The 22,574-nt window shown below is 52.1% G+C and overlaps 2 protein-coding genes, 1 long non-coding RNA gene and 1 other non-coding gene across 7 annotated transcripts in view; 1 reads left to right on the plus strand and 3 right to left on the minus strand.

Moving 5' to 3' along the window:
- Positions 1–4,798: 4,798 nt before the first annotated feature.
- On the plus strand, positions 4,799–8,695 carry LOC120095913 (uncharacterized). Its single transcript, XR_015634742.1, has 2 exons — positions 4,799–4,980; positions 7,664–8,695. It is a non-coding gene; the product is annotated as an uncharacterized LOC120095913 (long non-coding RNA).
- On the minus strand, positions 5,450–12,975 carry Upk3b (uroplakin 3B). Its single transcript, NM_001398810.1, is given in 6 exon segments — positions 5,450–7,025; positions 7,944–8,073; positions 9,711–9,790; positions 11,303–11,528; positions 12,498–12,647; positions 12,803–12,975. Coding segments are annotated over 6 exon segments (828 nt in total). The 5' UTR covers positions 12,885–12,975; the 3' UTR covers positions 5,450–6,865.
- Positions 12,976–18,683: 5,708 nt separating this feature from the next.
- Positions 18,684–22,574, minus strand: part of Dtx2 (deltex E3 ubiquitin ligase 2) — a 39,412-nt gene continuing 35,521 nt past the window's right edge. For 3 of the 4 annotated variants that reach the window (XM_087578623.1, XM_087578624.1, XM_087578622.1), the window contains 3 exons: positions 21,039–21,200; positions 20,371–20,460; positions 18,686–19,269 (listed from right to left, as the gene is read on the minus strand). In XM_087578623.1, coding sequence (XP_087434749.1) covers positions 19,042–19,269; positions 20,371–20,460; positions 21,039–21,200 — 480 coding nt within the window. In that variant the 3' untranslated portion in view covers positions 18,686–19,041. 4 annotated transcript variants of the gene reach the window in all.
- LOC120096097 (U6 spliceosomal RNA) lies at positions 19,756–19,861 on the minus strand. The gene has a single exon (XR_015634991.1). It is a non-coding gene; the product is annotated as a U6 spliceosomal RNA (small nuclear RNA).

Genomic DNA, 22,574 nt, shown 5'->3' on the forward strand with positions numbered 1-22,574 from the left:
TCCCCAGGGATCGTTTAGTAAAACATTCTTTTTTTTTTTTTTTTTTTTGGTTCTTTTTTTCAGAGCTGGGGACCGAACCCAGGGCCTTGTGCTAGGAGGCAAGCACTCTACCACTGAGCTAAATCCCCAACCTCTTAGTAAAACATTCTTGGTACTAGGAGCATAGCTCAGTAGTAAAGCCCCTGCCTAGAATCCCCCAGGGAGGGGCTGGGGGCGTGGCTCAGTGGTAGAGCCTCTGCCTAGAATCCCCCAATGAGGGGCTAGGGGCGTGGTTCAGTGGTAGAGCCCCTGCCTAGAATCCCCCAGTGAGGGGCTGGGGGCGTGGCTCAGTGGTACAGCCCCTGCCTAGAATCCCCCAGGGAGGGGCTGGAGTGTGACTCAGTGGTTAGAGCCTCTGCCTAGACTCCCCCCAGTAAAGAACTAGGGAGTGGCTCAATGGTAGAGCATTTGCCTAGCATGTAGGGGAGCCTGAACATAGCCCCCAGCAGCACAATGCAGTAATAACAAATACATAAAATTCTTCCTACTGGGTGTGGTGGCTAATACTTGTAATCCTAACACCTGGGAGGCAGGGGCAGGAACATCACAAGTTGGCTGCCAGCCTGGGTTACATCACAGGACCCTGGCTGAAGAAGAGAACCAGAGCAGCTGATCCACACCTTTAATCCCAGCATTCAAGAGGCAAGGGCATTCAGGGATCTCTGAGTTCAAGGCTAGCCTGGTCTACATAGTGAGTTCCTGGCCAGCCAGGGCTACATTGTCCTGCTATGTCCAAACAAAGTCAAAAACCTCTTTACAACCTGCTTGTTGCAAGAGACTCTTCCCAAGGTCGGTCACCATAGTGCTGGAGATTGTCTAGTGCGCCTGTTGTGTGGAACCCTGGGGCAAAATGTCCCATCAGGGTTTGATGGAGCCCAGTACAGCAGCCACTGTTCTGGGCAGGACCACTGGATTCTGTGACACCTCAGCCAGCATAGCCTAGGGCAGGAGGTCACAGGTGGCTTCGGACAATGGCCTCTAGATGACCTGAGGCAGGAATCTGTCTTCATGAAACATTAGGAATTTGCCAACACCCTGTGCCACTGGCTGGCTATGAAAACAACATTCTCACGGCTGACGGAGTGGGTAGTACTGTGGATTTCCATCTTCTCCAGCCTCTCGCACAGACACACACTTTCCTCTGGTATTTCCTTCATTCCTCCCATGTAATCCCACTGTGGTACCAAAGTCCTCACAGGGCTGGGACAGCAGTGAGCCCATGGCAGTGAGCACCTGTGAGCAGCATCTGGGCTGTCTATCGAGGCCAGCTGCTTACATTTGTATTTTATTTTCAATTATTTATTTATTTATTTATTTTTATTTTTATTTATTTTTTTTTGGTTCTTTTTTTCGGAGCTGGGGACCAAACCCAGGGCCTTGCACTTCCTAGGCAAGCGCTCTACCACTGAGCTAAATCCCCAACCCCGCAGTCAGTGCTCTTAATCACTGAGCCATCTCTCCAGCCCCTTAGTCAGGGTCTCTATTCCTGCACAAACATCATGACCAAGAAGCAAGTTGGGGAGGGAAGGGTTTATTCAGCTTACACTTCCATATTGCTGTTCATCACCAAAGGCAATCAGGGCAGGAACTCAAGCAGGTCAGGAACCTGGAGGCAAGAGCTGATGCAGGGGCCGTGGAGGGGTGCTGCTTACTGGCTTGCTCCGCATGGCTTGCTCAGCCTGCTTTCTTATAGATGCAGGACTAGTATAGGAATGGCACCACCCACCATGCACTGGGCCCTCCCACTGATCACTAATTGAGAAAATGCCCAACAGCTGGATCTCATGGAGGCATTTCCTCAACTGAGGATCCTTCCTCTCAGATGACTCTAGCTTGTGTCAAGTTGACACACAAAACCAGCCAATACACAGGGTCTCAATGGTTTGCTTAGGCTGCCCTGAAACTTACTATACAGACCAGGATCTCAAGCTCAGAGATCCTCTGCCCCTGCCCCTGCCCCTGCCTCTGCCTCTGCCTCCTGAGTGCTGGGTTCAGAGGTGTGGGCAATAACACTTGGTTCATTTTTTTATACTTTTACTTGTGTGTGTATGTATGCATGTGTGCATGTGTGCATATACTTGTGTTTGTGGTTACCTGAAGCTACCATAAAAGGCCTGGATCCCCTGGAGCTGGGGTTCCAGGCAGTTGTGAGCTGCTGATGCAGATGCTGGGAAGCAAACTCGGGTCCTCTTGGAAGAGCTGCAAATGCTCTAACTGCTGAGCCATCCCTCCAGCGTCCCCGCCTTTCAAATCCTATTATTCTGCAGGAAAGGGTACCGAGATGGCGTGTGTACATGGGGAGGTGTGCGTACCCGTGGAGGTCGGATGCCAGCTCTCTGAGCGAGCTTGTTCTCTCCTTTCAGCTTTACCTGGGTTCCTACAATCAAACTCGGGGTTGGTAGTGGCAAGCGACTTTACAGCCTGGGACGTCCCATCTACATTTCCCGGCCAGCCATTTTGCAAGTAGCATGCTGTGCTGATATACCATGCTGTGCTGATATACCACGCTGTGCTTTGGGAACTTTGGTTGATTTTAAGGCTCTCCATATGCTTGCCCCTTTTCTCTGAAAGAACTAGGGAGAAGGGAAGAGGCATAGCAAGCTAGCACATGGTTAATTTTCTGCCTGACATCTTGACACTTGAGTCTTGAGACTCTAGGGCAATGGAGGCAGGCGAGGGTTAATTATCTGTGAGGAAAAGCTATTGGTTTACTTTATAGGCTGGCATAGTTTTTTTTTTTTAAGATTTATTTATTCATTTATTATATATAAGTACACTGTAGCTGTCTTCAGACACACCAGAAGAGGGCATCAGGTCTCCTTACAGATGGTTGTGAGCCACCATGTGGTTGCTGGGAATTGAACTCAGGACCTCTGGAAGAGCAGTCGGGTGCTCTTAACCGCTGAGCCATCTCTCCAGCCCAAGCTGGCATAGTTTTAAAGCAAAATTTAAATTTATTTATCTTGTGTGTGCGTTTTTGGACATGTGTGTGTACATGTGTGTGTGCATGCGTGTGCGTGTGGGTGTGTGTGTGCATGTGCGAGTGCAAGCTTGAGTCAGTGAGTGGAGGTCAGAGATTCTCTCCTCCTACCACATAGGTCCTGGTGACCAAACTCAGTGTGACAGGCTTTGGAAACAAGCACCTTTGTCCCGGGAGCCTTCTCGCCAGCCATCCAGTTGGGCTCTTGGTTGATGCTGGAACAGTTCAAGGGTCAAGGGATGTAAATTTCCCCTCAGTTGTTGGTAACACCTTCATGAAACTTGAACAACTGAAAATGAGTCTCTGGACTGGGGAGACAGCTCAGCTCGGTGATCAAAAGCACTGACTGGGGTTGGGGATTTAGCTCAGTGGTAGAGCGCTTGCCTAGGAAGCGCAAGGCCCTGGGTTCGGTCCCCAGCTCTGGGGGAAAAAAAAAAGAACCAAAAAAAAAAAAAAAAAAAAAAAAAAAAAAAAAGCACTGACTGCTCTTGCAGAAGACGCTGGATCAACTCCCAGTATTCACACAGTGGCTCACAACTGTCTGTAAAACCCAGTTTTAAATCCCTCTTCTCACCTCTCTGGGCAACAGGGACAAACTCAGTGAACACACGTACCTGCAGGCAAAACACTCACACACAGAAAACAAACAAATCTTAATCTTTTTTAAAGAAGTCTGTGATTGTGGGCTGGAGACATGGCTCAGCGGTTAAGAGCACTGACTGCTCTTCCAGAGGTCCTGAGTTCAATTCCCAGCAACCACATGGTGGCTCACAACCGTCTGTAATGAGATCTGATGCCTTCTTCTGGTGTGTCTGAAGACATCGACAGTGTACTTATATATAATAAATAAATAAATGGGTTTTTTGTTTTTTGTTTTTTGGTTCTTGTTTTCGGAGCTGGGGACCGAACCCAGGGCCTTGCGCTTCCTAGGCAAGCGCTCTACCACTGAGCTAAATCCCCACCCCATGTTTTTTTTAAAAAAAGAAGGCTGTGTTGTTTTTCTATAGGGTTGGGGAGGAAATGCCCTCAGGAATATGTCCTGAATATGTGTCACTCTACAAGTTAAGGAGGGAGCATGGAGAGTTTAAGACATAGTGGGCTAACATATCAAGATCCCCCCCAATTCACTCACGTACTCGCACATGCGCATGAACACGCACAGGGCACAAACACGCACACACACACACACACACACACACACACACACACACACTCACAGAAGTCTCCCCTTCAGAACTCCTTTTCCTGGAAATCTGCTAGAACTCTCCCTGGCATGGTACACCCATTTTTGGTGCATAAAGATCTCCATTCTCATTTCTGCGTGTATGTGTTTAGCCTCAAATTGTGTTGGTGAGAATGATCTTCACTCCTGATATTCCAGCTTCCCTATCCATCTCCAGAGTGCTGGCCTCAAACTCACAGTAATTCTCCAGTCTTAGGGCCCCAACTGACACCCCCCCACTGCCTCCTCCTCGTCCCCTCCACTCCCACCCTAAACCCCATCCCCTCCACCCCACTCTGTAAGGGCCACCAAGCCTGCCTTTTCCCATTTTCTTTATAGAGTCACTACTTTGCAGAGATCGCAAAGGCACATTCTCGCCCCCGTGTGGCGGCAGCGGGAAGCACCACAGACTGAGAAAGTACCTACAGCAAGCAAGCCACAGAGCACCAAGATCACAAAGCCTGGGGATCCTTTTGCAAGTCTAGCTGATCCCGAGTCCTGAGAGGATTTATTTATATACCTTAAATATTAAAATCTGATGCTTATCTTGTATTTGCAGGTGAGAGAGTTCGGAGGACGCGGGAAGGGAGTGAGGGGGAGCCCAAGTGCCTTATTTTTGTGGAGGTCAGGGTCAGAGGACAACTTGCCAGAGCCGGTTCTCTCCTGCCTCGTGGGAGCAACTCACGTCAGCTGACTTGATGGCATCTCACCGGCCCTTCATTCTTCATCTTTTAACTCGGTAAATACCAGCATCCAGCGTAACAAGGACAGGTGCTGGGACAAGTTGGGGGCGGGGAGGGTGAAGTTATCGCCCTCCCAATCCCAAGGGCGTTTAGCCCTCTCCTGACCCACAGGGCCCTGGGCTTGCATCTAGCCCCATTGCAAAAGTTGTTCCACACACGTTTCTCAGGCCACTGGAGCATTTGGCTGGGTGCAGCTTCTGTCTATACCTCCAGGGGTCACCTGAATTCTGGGGCTTCCGTAGGATGGGGAGTGAGGACTCAGAGGCAAAGGCTGGTTGACTTGATAAAGATCTGCCGCTGAGACCTGTGCCAGGAGGGAGAGTCACTGTGGCTGCTTGATCCTGAAATGTGAGCAGGTTTCTCTGTTATTCCAAAAGCACAGATTGGCGGCAATCAAGGGACCCATAAGAGGCAGCACCAGGGCACCACCACATGTCCCTGTCGTAGAGCCAGCCTAAGCAACACTCCTGCCATAATAACATTTATTAACTTCCTAAGAGCTTGATCAAACAAGCCCCATGGGACATGGGGTAGGGTGGCTAAACAGTGTGGTCAGGAAAGTCAATGATTAGTCACAAGGGTCGCCATTAAAGAGAACATGGTAGCCCCGCGGGCTCGCCCTGGATGAGCTGGAACACATTCTTCCCTGACCCCTGAAAAGACAGGAGTGCAGATGGAGCAGTAAACTGGAGTGAACTGCTCAGGGCCCTGCTGCCACGTAGCTACATCTTGCGGACGCCCCCGTGTGGTGATGGCAGGAAGCACTGGCTTTGTCCTGGAGATCTTTTCCTTTGAAAAAGTCGCGAGGAGCCCGCTGTGGTAATTGGGAGAGTGTGACCCTGAGGACAGTTTGAGGACATGGCATCTCCCCAACAGTAATAGATCCCACATCTGGACAGGTGTCAGTCTGAGATTCAAAGCAAGGTGGAGAGTCCTCCAAAGTCACGAGCAGCTTTGCGACCCCAGGCCGTGTCGTCTGACACTGTATGTGGTACAGAAGGGCAGGTGCGCAATAAATGATGCTGAGTCAGCAGAGAAGTGCTCGAAGCATCTCTCTGTGCACAGGGACTGGGGTAGGTAGCCGAGCTGTCATTAGTAACCATTCACACTCTCTAACCAGCACACTGGTGAGACCCAGCCTCAGAAAGTGAGGAGACCATAGTGGGTTTTTTTTTTTCCGGAGCTGAGGACCGAACCCAGGGCCTTGCGATTGCTAGGCAAGCGCTCTACCACTGAGCTAAATCCCCAACCCCTGCATAGTGGTATTTCTGCAGCAGCACCCCATCCCTGGTTGTTGGGTAGGATGGAGCCTCATACCCTCGTGATGGCCCAGCCCAACCTACTAACTGCCCAACAAGGCTGCCTCCCAGGGTTGTGTGTTTCTGTTTTGTTTTGTTTTGTTCGAGACCTGCTCCTGCTCCATAGCCCAGACTAGCCTGGAGCACATGACCCTCCTACCTCAGCCTCCTAAGGGTGGGGATCACGGCCTCGTGTTACCCATCTCCTCCTGGGTTCTCTGAAGTCTGGCTAAGGTGAGGGTGAACCACATCCTTGAGCCTTACGTGAAGGGGGTTATCAAGGATCAAACTGGGGGTTGGGGATTTAGCTCAGTGGTAGAGCGCTTGCCTAGGAAGCGCAAGGCCCTGGGTTCGGTCCCCAGCTCCGAAAAAAAGAACAAAAAAAAAAAAAAAAAGGATCAAACTGATCCTGATCTTGTAAATGCACTTACATACAGAGGCGAGTGACAGACAGAACCAGACGCAGAAGATAAAACAGCCAGGCAGATAGGAGGGGCTGTGGAGATGCAAGGGCCCCACCCTGCCCCACAGGAGGGGCACCTGCTCTGTGCCCCTCACACCAGCCCAAGATCCAGAGACCAAGCTATGGGCTGAGACTGGGAAGGGGGTCCAGGCCAGGCTCGCAGCCCACCGGCAGTGTGGCAGCCTCGCTGGGGGGGATATGGTGAGTCATGTAACGTTTTCCCATGAAGGAGCCAATCCGCAGCTGCTCAGGGGCTTCCTCAGGCCACCACAGGCTGGAGCTGCACTCGAGAGAAGAAGGAGGAGGGACACGTTACGTCCCTAACCAAAGGACGCCACCGTATAGCTGTGCCCCTTCCCCAGAATACTCACCCCTCAGCCTGTCCCCTCACCTGCCCTCCTTTTTATTCTGTTGATGAAGTATGTAGTTTATAGGTGTATAGGGACACATGTGTGTGTGCACGCATGTAAGTGTGTGCATGTGTACACATGTATGTGCCTGTGTGGAGAACAGGGTTGAGTTGGGTGTCTTCCTCTATCACTATACCTTACCTCTAAGGAAAAAATTATCTGGTGGGGGGTATGCACATGCCACTGTGTGTGTGTGGAGGACATAGGACAACTGGCAGAAGTCAGTTCTTTCCTTCCAGCGATCAAACTCATGTCATAAGGTTTGGTGGCCAGGGGCTCTACCCACTGAGCCATCCTGACAACACCATCTTACCTTTTTGAGACAGAATCTTTAATTGAAACCTTTATTGATTGGCTGGCAACAGATTCTAGGGATCCCCCCGGCCTTCCCCATGAGTGAGGTTACAGACATTCCCAACCACATCTGGATATTATGTGAGTGGTGGGGATTCAAACCCCGGTCCTTGGATGTGCAGGGAGCACTTTACTTACTAAACTGTCTCTCTAGTCTCTCCAGTCTCCCTTCCCTCCGTTTAGGGGCCAGCTGGAGAGGCACCTCGTCCAGGTGTACCCGGATAACCTGCCCTAGTGACAGCTACCAAGGGGCTCATGGAGAAAAGACAAAGCCCAGAGGAAGAACCCGGGCCCTGCCTTCAGACGAGCTACCTGGACTTTCCCTCCATGCTGCCGGGAAGGGCATCAGCCAGCTCAGAACTGCAGTACTCGGGGACAGGGAAGGGTCACCTGACAGGTGGAAGAGGAGCCTGCATGGTGTCGCCGTCACTTACAAACGCGTAGTGGAGGCTGCCAGGAAAGCCAGGAGCAAGAGGCCGGCCAGGACCGGAAGGATAGAAGTTATGACGATCATACAGCCGCTCCGCCGACCAGGCCATGTGTCAATGGCGTTGGGGTTCTTCCCTGCACACATAGGAACCATTCAGAGGCTGCCTATCCACCCCAAGGCTGGCTGCCCCTCCCCATTCAAACTCAACACACTGCAAGGCTTGGCTGCCCCATGGCCCCACAGAGCCTCCATTTCCGTCAGCCTGGATCAACCATTGCTCCAACCTCTTCTACACTGGACTCACCTTCTAGACCATTCCATCCCCTCCAGTTCCCTACCACAGGCCCACATACACCAGGCAGATCTCAGGATTCACCTTGTCACATCTTCTTCCCTACAGCCTGGAATTGAAGGCTTTCAGATGACAGATATCTGTCACCCTACCCTAGCTTTGGTAGCTTGACTCTGAAGCAAGTGCCACCCCCAACATGGCCTCTAGGTGGAGGATAATGCTTGGGCCCTTCTCCCTGCACACAGTAGAGGGGACCTGGGGCTGAATGAGGCTGAGGCTGGCCACCCAAGCACGGGTTCATAGTCGTCAACATGGAAGTGTTTGGGCACACCTGTAACCTGTTCCTCGGGAGGATGAGGAAGGGAATCTCAAGGCCATCCAGGGCTACAGAGGAGATTCAACGTCAGCTTAGTCAACTTAGACCCTATCTCAATATATAAAATAAAAAGAGACCCGTGATTGTACTTCTGTATAGAGCCCCTGCCTAGAATCCCCCAGTGAGGGGCTGGGGGCGTGGCTCAGTGGTAGAGCCCCTGCCTAGAATCCCCCAGTGAGGGGCTGGGGGCGTGGCTCAGTGGTAGAGCCCCTGCCTAGAATCCCCCAGTGAGGGGCTGGGGGCGTGGCTCAGTGGTAGAGCCCCTGCCTAGAATCCCCCAGTGAGGGGCTGGGGGCGTGGCTCAGTGGTAGAGCAGCTGCCTAGAATCCCCCAGTGAGGGGCTGGGGGCGTGGCTCAGTGGTAGAGCCCCTGCCTAGAATCCCCCAGTGAGGGGCTGGGGGCGTGGCTCAGTGGTAGAGCCCCTGCCTAGAATCCCCCAGTGAGGGGCTGGGGGCGTGGCTCAGTGGTAGAGCCCCTGCCTAAAATCCCCCAGTGAGGGGCTGGGGGCGTGGCTCAGTGGTAGAGCCCCTGCCTAGAATCCCCCAGTGAGGGGCTGGGGGTGTGGCTCAGTGGTAGAGCCCCTGCCTAGAATCCCCCAGTGAGGGGCTGGGAGCGTGGCTCAGTGGTAGAGTCCCTGCCTAGAATCCCCAGTGAGGGGCTGGGGGCGTGGCTCAGTGGTAGAGCCCCTGCCTAGAATCCCCCAGTGAGGGGCTGGGGGTGTGGCTCAGTGGTAGAGCCCCTGCCTAGAATCCCCCAGTGAGGGGCTGGGGGTGTGGCTCAGTGGTAGAGCCCCTGCCTAGAATCCCCCAGTGAGGGGCTGGGGGCGTGGCTCAGTGGTAGAGCCCCTGCCTAGAATCCCCAGTGAGGGGCTGGGGGGCGTGGCTCAGTGGTAGAACCCCTGCCTAGAATCCCCCCCCCCCCCCGTGAGGGGTAGGGCCATGGATTAGTGTAGTACAGCACTTCCCTGGTGTGCATAAAATTCAATGTCCAGTACTAGGGGAAAAAAGTTTGGTGCCATTATGATGTAGCTGACCCAGGTCCCACCCTTCAGCAAGTTTCAGGTACGAGTTGAGTTAGCCTTAGATCCCTCACCCCAACTCTACCTTGGTGGAGAAAAATGGGATTAGACCACTTCGTTTCAGCCTTGGGTGGGCCACCAGCATCCATTACAAGGAACTTCACACTGAAGAGACAAGAAAGCAATGGGGACAAGAGTAATACTCGGATGTCTCAAGTAGACATGGCGGCACAGGCCTGATATCCTAGATACTTCATAGGCTAAGGGAAGAGAACCATAAGTTCAATGGCCGCCTGATGACTTTGTGAGACCTCATCTCAAAAGAAAAGGAAAAGAAAAAATGTTGAGGATTCAGCTTGGTGGTAGAGCCCCTCCTAGAATTCCCCAGTGAGGGGCTGGGGGCGTGGCTCAGTGGTAGAGCTCCTGCCTAGAATCCCCCAGTGAGGGGCTGGGGGCGTGGCTCAGTGGTAGAGCCCCTGCCCAGAATGCATAAACTCTTGGGCTCGATACCCGTACAACAAAATAGAAGTTTAGGTCTCTGAAATTTGTGGGGCCAACCATTTTGAGAAGAAGTTAGGCTTCAAATTAAGAGTCCTGTCAAAAACATGTGGGTGGAGTTAAGGGTGTGGTCAGGGTCTGTTGGAAGCCCCTGAGGGCCTGGAGAGAGGGAAGGAAGACTTGGCACTATGCTATTTTTCAGGGGTGGGAGCTCTGGGAAGAGAGCAGACTGGGTCCAATGGATCCATGGAGGGAAGCCAGCACTAGTGGCTGATGGGAAGTGGGCGGGACGGAACGGCTGTGAGGAAGATGCTATTGCCGGCATGAGTAAAGGAGCTGGGAGAGATTTCACTCTGGAGTCTGGGCTCCCATTATGGCATCTCTTTGAGGGGACCTGGGCACTCGTGATGGACACTAAAGAGAACCTTAGTTTCTTCATCTGTACTATGGGTTGGGAATTCTGTCAGATCCACTTGAGACCAGTAACTGTGATCTCATCTGGAAACACACATTCACCTCTTAGATCACATCTGAAAAGGATTCTCTGGGGTTTGTTGTTGTTTGTTTGGTTTGGTTTTTGTGTTTTTTGAGATAACCTATACTCCTGGGTTTCCTGCCGTTTCACCTCTTGAATGCTGGGATTACAGGTCTACACCACTACTCTTGGTTTGTACGGTGCTGGATGGAACCCAGGACTTCATTCCTTTTTTTTTTTTTTTTTTTTTCGGAGCTGGGGACTGAACCCAGGGCCTTGCGCTTGCTAGGCAAGCGCTCTACCACTGAGCTAAATCCCCAACCCCAACCCAGGACTTCATACATGTTAACTAAACACCTACCAACAGAGCTATGGCCCCAGCCAGCTGATCTTTTGTTTTAAGGTCTGAAGCAGTAGCTCGTCTCAAACTCATTATGTACCTGCACCTGGCCTTGAACTCACGATCCTCCTACCTCTGTCTCCAGAGTGCTGAGATCACATAGGTGTGTCATTATGATCAACTTATTGAAGGGTCTTTTTGATGCCTCACTAAGCAAAAAAATCAAACCACAGCTAACAAAGGGGTGGAGCTGTGTCTGGCTGTCATTCAGAAGAAGGGGGCAGGGTCTGAATCTTAGACCAAGAAGTCCCACCTCCCTCCCTGAAGACACCCAATCCCAGGGCAGGGGCTCCTGACAACCCACCTGTAAGGGCCCTGGCTGGGGAGGGGAGCGTTGCAATAGGGTCGCTGGTAACAGCCGAAGTCATTGCCCACCCGAAGCACCTGAACACCTCCACTGCCACCGGTCAGGTCCTCACATGGCAGCTGATCCAGGGACAGGGGTAATGTCATATAGTGGCCGTCAGTCAGCAGCTGTGGGAAGGTCGGGATCTTAGCAGCGGTCTGTGGGTTCTGAAAGTCCCTGGAGGCTGGAGGAAAAAGGGACAGACAGAGGCAAAAGCAGGGGCTGTGGCTGTGGCTGTGTTAAGTATAGAATAAGATGAATGGTGTGATGACTCCGTGGTTAAAGGCGCTTGCGGCCAAATCTGATGACCTGAGTTTGATCCCCAGGACCCACATGGTGGAAGGCGAGAACAGACTCCCTCGAGCTGTCCTTCTGAATTATGACTGGACTGTTACATACAATAAACAAACAAATGCAAAACACTTATTTTAAAGGAGCAGAGAGCAGCGAACTGCTTCTGTCCCAGGATGCGATCTGCAGAGGCCTTGGCCTGATTTCTCCAGGCGACATAATGGGATAGCGTAGGGTATTTGTTTCTCAACCTGTGGGTCGCGACTCCCTTTAGGGATTCCAACAACCCAGGGTCGTATATGAGCTATTTACGTTACGATTCATAGTGGTGGCAAAATTACAGTTATGAAGTAGCCATGAAATAATGTTGTGATTGGGATCACCACACCGTGAGGAACTGTATTAAAGGGTGTCAGCATTAGGAAGTTTGAGAACCACTGTCTTAAAGGGACCAGTGTCTCAAAAGGGCAAGCTGTGATTTAACAGTTTGGTAGAGTACTTGCCTAGCAATATATAAACCCTGGCCTCTATCCCAGTATCACATGAACTGGCATGGTTGTACATATCCACCATCCCAGCAATTGGAAGGTAGAGGCAGCAAGCCAGAAGTTTAATGCTTCCTGGGCTACAGGAGACCCTGCCTCAAAAAAGGGGGAGGAGGAGGAGGAAGAAGAGGAGGGAGAAGGCGATCCGTGTTGATCCCAGAGGACTGACTTTGCCCACCTTGTGGACATCCCTGGCCAATCTACAGCTCTGACCCCCACATCCAGAGACAAAGTCAATACTGCCATCCACCAAGAGCCTTGGGTATCTCCTCTCAGCCTGTGCCCTCACCCCAAGACCCCAAGTTCTCACCACGCACCATTGCTGAAAGCCACCACTAGCCAGATGGTGTCATTACTTGAGGCGTGCTCATCAAAGACGCACTGAGGCTGCTCCAGAGAGAACGTAGTGGCTGTGACCTTCCCTCCCAGGTCCCTGGCAGTTATCTGCGGCGTGTAGGGAATCAGGTCTATGGGGGACAAAGGTGAGACTCGAGATAAGCCTGGCAGTTCTGTGGGCTCCCTCTCCCCTCCTCCACTCTCCCAGTCCAGGAGGTGGAATGGGTTCCCAGAACCCCGGGGCCTCAGGTTTGGAAGGGCGTCCAATTGCAAGAGTTCCACTCACCTAGACTCAGGCTTTGGGGAAGCCACATAAGTACCGGGAGAAGCAGGGGCCAAGGGTGAGGCCGCATCCGGGTGAACTCCATGTCTGCCACAGCACTGACCAGGCTTAGGGGCTGGTCTGTCTCACCCCACCTCCAACACCTCTGGCCTACAGTTGATGGTCACTTGGACTGCCAGGAGAGCAGGAAAGACCTGAAACTATGAGTTCAGCCCTCCCCGCTCCCAGCCCATCACAGGGAGGGGCTAAGTGGACTCCTGTTCAGGGGTTCCACTCCAGAACTAAATGAAGGGAGAGGAGCCATTTATGGTTGGCCCCCAGCCACCTCCACCCCAAAGTTGATGTCAAAATTGTGGTACCACCTTACTCCCTGGCCCTGGGAGGGAGACTCCCCTCCTCTATCTGGGCCCAGAACCACATGCCTAAAATTCCTGAACTCTGGGTGCCAGGAGCCACCCTCTGGCACCATCCTCATCCAGGAAGTGAGGAGAGGGGAGGGCCTATAGGGTAGGCTAGCCCTGACCTGATCCAGCCCTGAAACAGCTCCCAGACACTGCTCTCCGAGTAACCTGTGCCCGGTGGAGACACATCTTCCCCTGCTCTGAATGTCCGTTTCCCTCTCCAGTGGGAGAATTAGCCCTCTGAAAAGACTAAACAGCCTTTAGTAACTGACAAACATTTTGTTTATGCAAACCATTTGAGATTTATTCTAAGTCGTTTTAAGTTTGTTTGTTTTTGAGACAGGTTCTCATGTAGTCCAGGCTGGCCTCAAACTCACTATGTAACAGAAGACGACTTTTGAACTTTTTTTTCTTTTTCTTCTTTTTAGTTTGTCCAGACAAGGTTTCTCTGTGTAGCCCTGGCTGTCCTGAGACTCACTCTGTAGACCAGGCTGACCTTGAATTTAAATATCTGCCTGCCTCTGCTTTCGAAATGTTGGGATTAAAGGTGTGTGCCTCCACCGACTGGCAGTCTTTGAACTCTTTTTTTTTTTTTTTTCCCCGGAGCTGGGGACCGAACCCAGGGCCTTGCCCTTGCTAGGCAAGCACTCTATCACTGAGCTAAATCCCCAACCCCAGTCTTTGAACTCTTGATGCCCCTCCCTTCATCTCCCAAGTACTAGGATCATAGATGGACACTGCCAGCTTCTGCAAGTAACCTGGCGACTGAGTCATACCCAGCCATTTTATATATATATATATTGCTATAAAACACACAGGCCAGTGACTCTGTGTGTGCATTCTTTTCAGACAGGTCTTGCTAGGAATCTCTGACTGGCTTGGAACTCTTGCTATGTAGTCCAGGCTGGCCTTGAACTCATGATCTTCTTGTCTTATTCTCCCAAATTCTGGGATTCGGGTGTGCCCTACTACAGCAGCATGAATGTGTCTTTTTTGTTTGTTTTTGAAGACCTGGGTTGGTACACAGTGCCTTGCAACCATGCTGACGTAGTCACTTTTCTATTGCTATGATGAAGCTTTAACTTGGGTTTACAATTTGGAGGGGTGGAGTCCATGATGGTGGAGCAAAGGCATAGCAGCAGAAATACATGAAATCTCACATACTGACCCTCAAGTAGGATATAGAGAGAAAACGCTGGAAATGACTTTTAAAACCTCAAAACCTACCCCCCTAGCGGTCCCTAGACACACTTCCTCCTAACCCTTCCCAAACAGTTCTACCAAATAGGGAGCAAGTATTCAAACATATGAGCCTATGGGGGCCATTCTTGTTCGAAAAAACCACACACATCCCCAACCCCTCACTGGGGATTCTAGGCAGGGGCTCTACCACTGAGCCACGCCCCCAGCCCCTCACTGGGGGATTCTAGGCAGGGGCTCTACCACTGAGCCATGCCCCCAGCCCCTCACTGGGGGATTCTAGGCAGGGGCTCTACCACTGAGCCACGCCCCCAGCCCCTCACTGGGGGATTCTAGGCAAACACTACTGCTGAGTTACCCCTGAGCTGTTCATTAGGGCATTCTATGCAAGTTCTCTACACCCCTACGTCAGAGGTTTTGAGTATTTTTGTAAGATTCGCATTAGGAATGGCTCAATGAGAGAACAATTGCCTGGCATTCATGTGGCCCTGGGTGTAGTCCCCTAACTACAAAAATAAATAAATTAAATTCAAAAGAAAGAAAGGATATTTATAAAGTTGTATGGCCATCAGTACCAATGCCAAATCCCTTTCACTGTCCCAAATTGGAAGACTGGGGGTTGGGGATTTAGCTCAGTGGTAGAGCGCTTGCCTAGCAAGCGCAAGGCCCTGGGTTCGGTCCCCAGCTCCGGAAAAAAAATTGGAAGACTGCTCTAAACAACTAATCCTTGGTCCTCCCCACTCCTCCACCAAGTCCAAATCTACCTCTGTCTCTCTATACTTTGACTATAGTAGACGTCTTAGAGCAGTGGGTTTTACTGTGTGTTGAAGTACTAAAGACTGAATGCAGGACTTAGAGCACACCAGGCAAACATTCCACACAGATCCAGTCTGGCTGTTTTCTATTTTTTTTTCTTTTTTTTCGGAGCTGGGGACCGAACCCAGGGCCTTGCGCTTGCTAGGCAAGCGCTCTACTACTGAGCTAAATCCCCAACCCTGTCTGTTTTCTATTTTTATTGTTTAGTGTTGGGGACCAATCCACTTTTAAATTTGAAGCAGGGTTTCTTTAAGCTGCCCAGGCTGGGCCATAAACTCACTCTGCTCCCCAAGCAGGACCTCAAACTTGCAACCCTCCTGCCTCAGAGCTGGCGGACCTGCACAACCAGGCCTGGCTCGTGCTTGGATTATTCTCATGTATCGTTCATTCCATGTATTGGTGCGTGGGAGGAAGGTGCTCTACCATTGGGTAGAGCATTGGTGTATGCGTGGGGCTGACAGGTCAGCTTGCAGCCATTGCTTTCTCTCTCTTCACAATGAAGGACGTGGAGATGGAACTAGGGTCGTCAGGTCCACGATACTCAGTATCTTTTTTTTCTTTTGAGACAGTTTCTGTGTGTAACAGTCCTAGCTGTCCTAGAACTTGCTTTGTAGACCAGGCTGGCTTCGAACTCCCAGAGATCTGCCTGTCTCTGCCTCAAGAGTGCTGGGTTAAAGGTCTGTGCCACCACGCCCCAGTTGCTCAGTATCTTAATAAGGGTTTTTATTGCTGTGAGAAAACACCATGACCAAAGGCAGCTCCGGGAGGAAAGGGTTATTTCAGCTTACAACTCTCGCGTCACACTCCTCACTGAGAGGTCAGGGCAGACATTCAAGGCAGGAAGTGAAGCAGAAGCTGTGAAGGAACTTTGTACCTGATGGCTGTAGCCTGATTTCTTATACAGCAGCAGACAGGGACAGCACTGCCCACAATGGGCTAGGTCTTCTCACACCAATCAGGAGTCAAAACAATGCTGCTTGACCACAGATCCATCAGGTGCCGTTTCCTCAATCTGAGGTTCCCTCTTGCCAAATGTATCTAGCTTTTGTCAAATTAACAAAGCAAAACTACCACAACCAAAAAACTAACCAGGACACTCAGGCTGGCCTGGGACTGGGACCCAGGACCCTCCCGCCTTGACCTCTGAATAGACAAACGGCCTGGCTTTTTCATTCAGCATCTTGCAGAGCTGAGACACGAGTGGCTCATTTTTTTAAGAATGAATGTGCTATCACGTGCAGATGCCAGACTTGGTTTTTTTTTTTTTTTTTTTATGGGCTGTTTCTACTTTTTGACGATTAGGTCCATTGCTACACACATTTGCATACAACTTCTGTGCAGGCATGTTCTCGTAAAACAAGCCTCTGTAGGTCCCTGGGAATAAAACTCAGCAGTCATGAGAGTTTTTGAGGAACTGATTCCAGTGTGGCAATGTTTTACATGCCCGGCAGCAATGGGTAAATGCCCAAATTACCCACCCAGTCCCTAAGCAGTTGTTTTTTTGCCACGTTGGGTTTATATTTGGTTTCTTGCTTGCTTTTGTGCTCTCTCGTTCTATCTCCTTGAACTGGCAGAGGCTTTCCTTCCCACCTTGTCCTCCGGATGGCTAAGGACACCTGGCTCCGGTGCCTGGCATGTTTCCCTTAGTTTTGAATTGCATGATACTGTTTCAGGTGCTTGACGGTCATTTGCCTCACTTCAGACATGTTCTTACGTCTACTGCATTTTAGATGGGGAACAGAAACCCTCATGAGAATTTGCTGCTTTTCCACTGAGCCATGCCTCCAGTCCCAGTGCCGGTGTGTGTCTTTGTGTATGTGTTGCCCTTGGAGATCAGAGGCACCGGATGTCCTGGAGCTGGAGTTACAGCAGTTGTGAGTCCTCCAATGTGGGTGCTGGGAACTGGACCCACGTTGTTTGCAAGAACAGTAAGCACACTGAACTACCAAGCCACGTCACCAGACTGTGTCAAAAAAAAAAAAAATTCCAGCTGCGGCACACATCTTTAGTCTTAGCACTAGGGAGGCAGAGGCACATAGATCCCTGTGAGTTTAAGGCCAGCCTGGTCTACAGAGTAAGTTTCAGGACAGCCAGGGCTATACAGAGAAAGCCTGTCTCAAAATACACATTCTTTTTATGGATGTATGTGTTCACATGCCTGAGGAGGGCGCTGGTGTCCTGGGTTGGTTGCAGGCGGTTCTGCCTTGTGTGACAGGAGTGCTGCGGGTCAAGCTTGGGCCCACCCTCTGGAGGGACAGCACGAGCTCTGAGCAGCTGAGCCTCTCTGGCTCCCCTGCCTGTTTCTGATGTCTTCTGCGCTCTAACAGTTCCTGACACCACTTCCTTCCTATCAGGTGTGTGACTCGTGGTGTCCTCTCCCTGAATCTCGCTGTCCTTCCATGGTGAAGCACTAATACTCCGTCAGAGACCAGGGGGTGATGGGATTTGGGGATGCACCCCAACTGCTGTCCTGAGGCAGTGTAAGCTTGGGGTCTGGGGTGCAGCTGAGTTAGGGGCTCTGCCGAGGAAACTGATGACCTTCTTCCCAGAGCTAACTTACCCGAGTCTTGGGCTCACAATATTTTAGGGCCACCTAAAAACATCCTTTTAAATCAGAAGAGGAAGAGGTGGGAAAGATACTGTGAGAGCCAGAGGCTGGAGTGCTACGAAATGCCGTCTTCTGCACATGACACGGTCACTGCACTAAGTCCCAGTGAGGTCTAGTGACAATCCACCATGGATAGGGAGGGGGATAGGGAGGGGAATGGAAACCACACCTCCCCCTGAGGAGCTTCGGAAAGTTAGTGATTGCTGAGGCGAAGGAGCCACGTTCCCCAGTGGTACGCCCAGGGCTGAGCTACCCTTTTCCACGTTTCTCTAATGACACTCCGTAGCTCACAAACATGGGACACCAACATAGGATGGGGCTTGTTAGGGAGAGGGGGTTTAGTAGAAGGGGGCAGGGTGATGGGAGAGGATTAATAGGAAGGGAAAATAACCAAAATAAGGGGAAAAATAAGAACCTGTCATGTGTGGTGATCTATACATTGTAATCCCAGGACTGCAGAGGCTGAGGCAGGAGGATCATATGGATTAAACAGTGAGAACCAGTCTCACAAGCCAGGGCCTTAGAGGAAGGCCTCAGAAGGTCCCTGCCAGTCACCTCCAAGCACCCTGATCACTGGGAAACACCGAGGCAGCACCCTCCCTGTGTGAAGAACACTTTGTAAGAGTAAGGGGTGGCTGCTGTGACAGGGCCACCGTGCTGGGGACCACATGGCAAGAATGTGTGTGTGTCACAGGAGTCTCGCCATGGAGCTCGGCAGCCTTTGTCCTCACTTTCTAGATGTGAGTTGAATAAGCATCAATGAAGATGGCTCCTGCTCCACCATAAGCCACTCAGTGTTATACACACATCACCACAGACAGACAGACACACATACAACACAAACTTCCCCACAGATGCGTGTTGGCTATAGAGTCTTTATTGCAAATAAAATCTGAGGTACGAGAAGCTGACCAGAAGCTGGGAGTGTGGTAGTCCCTGCTGATCCCTTCCAGGTCACCAGGCCGGGCCCACCTGTGCACTGAGGTAGCTCCAGTCCAAGCTCCCACAAGTACAAACTGAGGGCGCCCCTTTTCCAGGCAGACCCCAGCTCAGACAGGATGGTGGCAAAGAGACAAGAAGAAGCCCAAACTTTAGGGAGGTGCAACCCCAGTGGGCTACACAAACCCAACAAACACTCTTGCCTCTCAACAAAGGCGCACCTTCCTGCCCAGCCGCCAGGGGCTTTGGAGTGGTCCACAGAGGCAGGCCTGAAGCTGTCACTGCTGCTCCAGGCAGTCTTCGGTCACTCCCTGGGCAGCAAGCTCAGCCAGCACGTTCTGCAGGTAGTTGGGGTCTGGATAGCCGTGGCCTGTCACGTTTCGGTCCATCTCAGTCTTGTGGTGGATCTCGTTCCACACTACGGTGTCCGTCTCACCTGTGGTGCTGGAAGTCCCCACAGTAAAGATGAGCCGTCTCTTCCAGGCCACCTTCAGGAGCTCCAGGACCTGCCGGAAAGAGGAAAGGACATCGTTTTGACAGCCACTGGGGCTCTGCTCTGCCACACTGCGCTTGGCTCATGAGGTAGGCCCACGCAGGCCCAGGTACTGAGCCCCATGTGGGGACTGGAGCCCTTCCCACCAGCCTTGGGCCAGCCCAGCCCTCTCCGCCATGGTTTCACCCTGAGCTGGCCTTCCCTCCAGATCTGACTGGACAAGTGGCCGCCTCTCCTGCCCTGAGGTCCTCCACATAGAGCTTGAAGCAAAGAGTGGACCTCAGTGGTGGAATACTTATTTAAGAACGGCACTGTGAGCTACACAAACCTGATGAACCCAGCTTGGTGCCCAGAGCCAAGTAATGGTGAGGGAAAGGACTGCAGGGCTGTCTGACAATTTCCGCATGAGAGCCATGCGTAGCCCTTACTGCCCTGTTCCCAAATAAAAGAAACCAACCAAGTCCAGCTCATCGCACCGTAGTCGGAAGAGTTTATTTTTTTAAAATATGGAAGCTTCGCTAATTTGCATGTCCTCCTTGAGCAGGAGCCACACTAATCCTCTCTGTTCTGTTCCAATTTTAGTGTATGTGCTGCCAAGTGAGCGCTGTGCTTTTGTTTTTGAGGGGAATTGGGGTCTTGCTATATAGCTGAGGATGGCTCTGAAATCTTGATGCTTCTGTCTTTAGCCCTGAGCCCTGGGACTGTAGAGGTGTGCCACTGTGCTCGGTTCATGGGCATCTGTGTACACCGGGCAAGCACTGCACACCCAGCAGGCAGGAGAGCTGCCCTTGCTGTGGCCTCAGAATGCCTGGCCTGGGGCAGGCCTGGAGCTCCTCACCCTTGTGGTTTGGGCCCTGCCCTTCCCAGGCCTATACCAGGCTCCTAGTCAGCCCGTCTATGGCCCTGGAAACCTCCCTCTTCTTTGACTCTGAGTCCTCGCTGAGGTCCCAGGCTGGCAGTTGTCCCTGCTGTTTCCTGTGGCCACCCAGCATGGAGCCTGGCTCTCCTCTCTGCAGTTACTGTTCAGGTCAAGTCTCCCCACACGAGGTGGGTCCCTGGTGAGGGGCAACAGGCACGGGGGGGTGGGGCACGGTGGCGAGGCATGGGGACTTACCTTGCGGCCCTGAGGGCTATCTGGCAGGTAGCACTGCCGGGGAAAGCCTCGGGCAGTGAATGGTTTCCCAGGGCTGGGGTGCTCCGGTCCCTGTGAGAGGAATGTGACAACGTGATGGCAGAACTGTGGCCGGCCACAGCCTAGCCTTCCAAGCTGGGTCCACTCCTGTGCCATGCCTCACAGCCAGTCGACATGGCCTCCCAGCCATTCAGCCTACTGCCATGGCACTGGCAACTTCCTCTTCCCTAAAGGCTCTCAACTCTACCAGGGGCAGGGTGGGCACTCCTGCTCTGCTTCGCTTTCTTCATGACCCCCTGGATTGGGTTTTTGACACGGAGCCTTGAACTGAGTCCCTTAGGATTAAGAGTGGGGCCTGCCCCACTCTTCAGTCTTCCTGCCCTATACCCCACCACCTACACAGCACACCTGTGGGCCCCCAATTCTCCAGCCCTAACACAGTGTTCCTCGTGTTTTATGCTTGGTCTCCAGCTCAGACCACATGAGCTCAGCCGACTCCTCCTATGGGAGCTTTTGTTCACTCGGAGAAGGGCTGACACCCAGCATTCCTCCAGGCAAGCCGTCCTGACCCGGTACTGGGTGCAGATGGTGAAAGCGTGCTAGGCGGGGAGAGGACGCTCAGGAAAGGTGCTTCTGGCCAGGCCCCTCACCTGGATGCCATGAGGGATGTTGTAAACAATGAGTATAGTCCCACAGTCTTCGTGGCCTGGCAGGGACATGTGGAACCTGAACACCTCCATCTTCCCCCACGGCTGCGTTCCAGTCTTCTCCCCATAGATGGTTTTGCAGGACGGACACTGCAGACTCCCATCCTAGAGAAGCGGGTGAGACAGAATGAGCCAAGCCCCAGTCCACAGAACAGCCACGTCCAGATGGCAGGAGGGAGAGGTCAGCAGGGGGGACTCCGGCACTGTAGAAGGCCGCACTGTACAAAGTCCTGATCTCCTAAGACGTCAGGAGACCTGCACATGGCAGGAAAATGAGGGTCAAGTCCCCACTTAGTCACTTTCCCAGACCTCCCTGCACATGGCTGTCACGAAGTGGACAAGGAAGTGGGCCTCGATGACTACTGTGTGACTGACTTGGTTCCCTTGAGTCCACATGCCCAGGCTGACTAACAGGCCTGAGGAGGGCTCTCCCGGTAAGGGGCATGCAGCCTGCAGTGAGGAGTGCACTCTAGACAGACGCCGTTTGTTTGTTTGAGCTATTTTTTTTCCCCCCCCGGAGCTGGGGACCGAACCCAGGGCCTTGCGCTTCCTAGGTAAGCGCTCTACCACTGAGCTAAATCCCCAGCCCCAAGCTATTTCTTTATATTAATATGTGTGTGCATGTGCATGTCAGGTCAGCAGACAACTTTATGGCTGTCCCTCCATCTGTACTACATGGACTCGAGGTTAGACTTGTTCTGGAAGCTCCTTTACATGTTTGCCCTGTTCGTTTGTTTGTGGTCTGAGGCAGCAGCCCAGGCTGGCCTTGCACCCGTACCTGAGTGCTGAAAAAAGCAGGTGTGCATGCGTGCAGCCCTGAGCCTTTTCATCTGTGCATGGATTACACCTCGGGACTCTATACAAGATGTGTGCAAACGACATATATGGAGTGGTGTGTGCAGGAGATAGAAAAATAACACTCAGAGGAGCTAGGATCCCTCCCACAGGCGAGCTGGAGAAGTCATGTACTTAGCCCTGTCAGACATTCCTAAAGCTTGGGGTGGGGCTCAGGGACCCAGATGCACCCTCAGAAACATCTTTTTCTTTTCTTTTTTTTTTTTTGGTTCTTTTTTTCGGAGCTGGGGACCGAACCCAGGGCCTTGCGCTTCCTAGGTAAGCGCTCTACCACTGAGCTAAATCCCCAGCCCCGAAACATCTTTTTCTAATCTTGTGTGTGGAACCTAGGGCAGGGGCTCTCTGCTCCTCACTGAGCCACACCCCCAGCCCCTCACTGGGGGATTCTAGGCAGGGGCTCTACCACTGAGCCACGCCCCCAGCCCCTCACTGGGGGATTCTAGGCAGGGGCTCTACCACTGAGCCACGCCCCCAGCCCCTCACTGGGGGATTCTAGGCAGGGGTTCTGAGTCACGACCTTGGCCTAGGTAGGCCCTTATTGGTCTAATTAGGAGTGATTCCAAGTCTTATCACCCCATGGCTTAGCAGCTGCCCTTCAGCCTGCTGCTGTACTAGCACCAAAGA

Source organism: Rattus norvegicus, chromosome 12 (assembly GCF_021556685.1).
Source record: "Rattus norvegicus strain SHRSP/BbbUtx chromosome 12, alternate assembly SHRSP_T2T, whole genome shotgun sequence".
NCBI classification, from domain to species: Eukaryota; Metazoa; Chordata; class Mammalia; order Rodentia; family Muridae; genus Rattus; species Rattus norvegicus.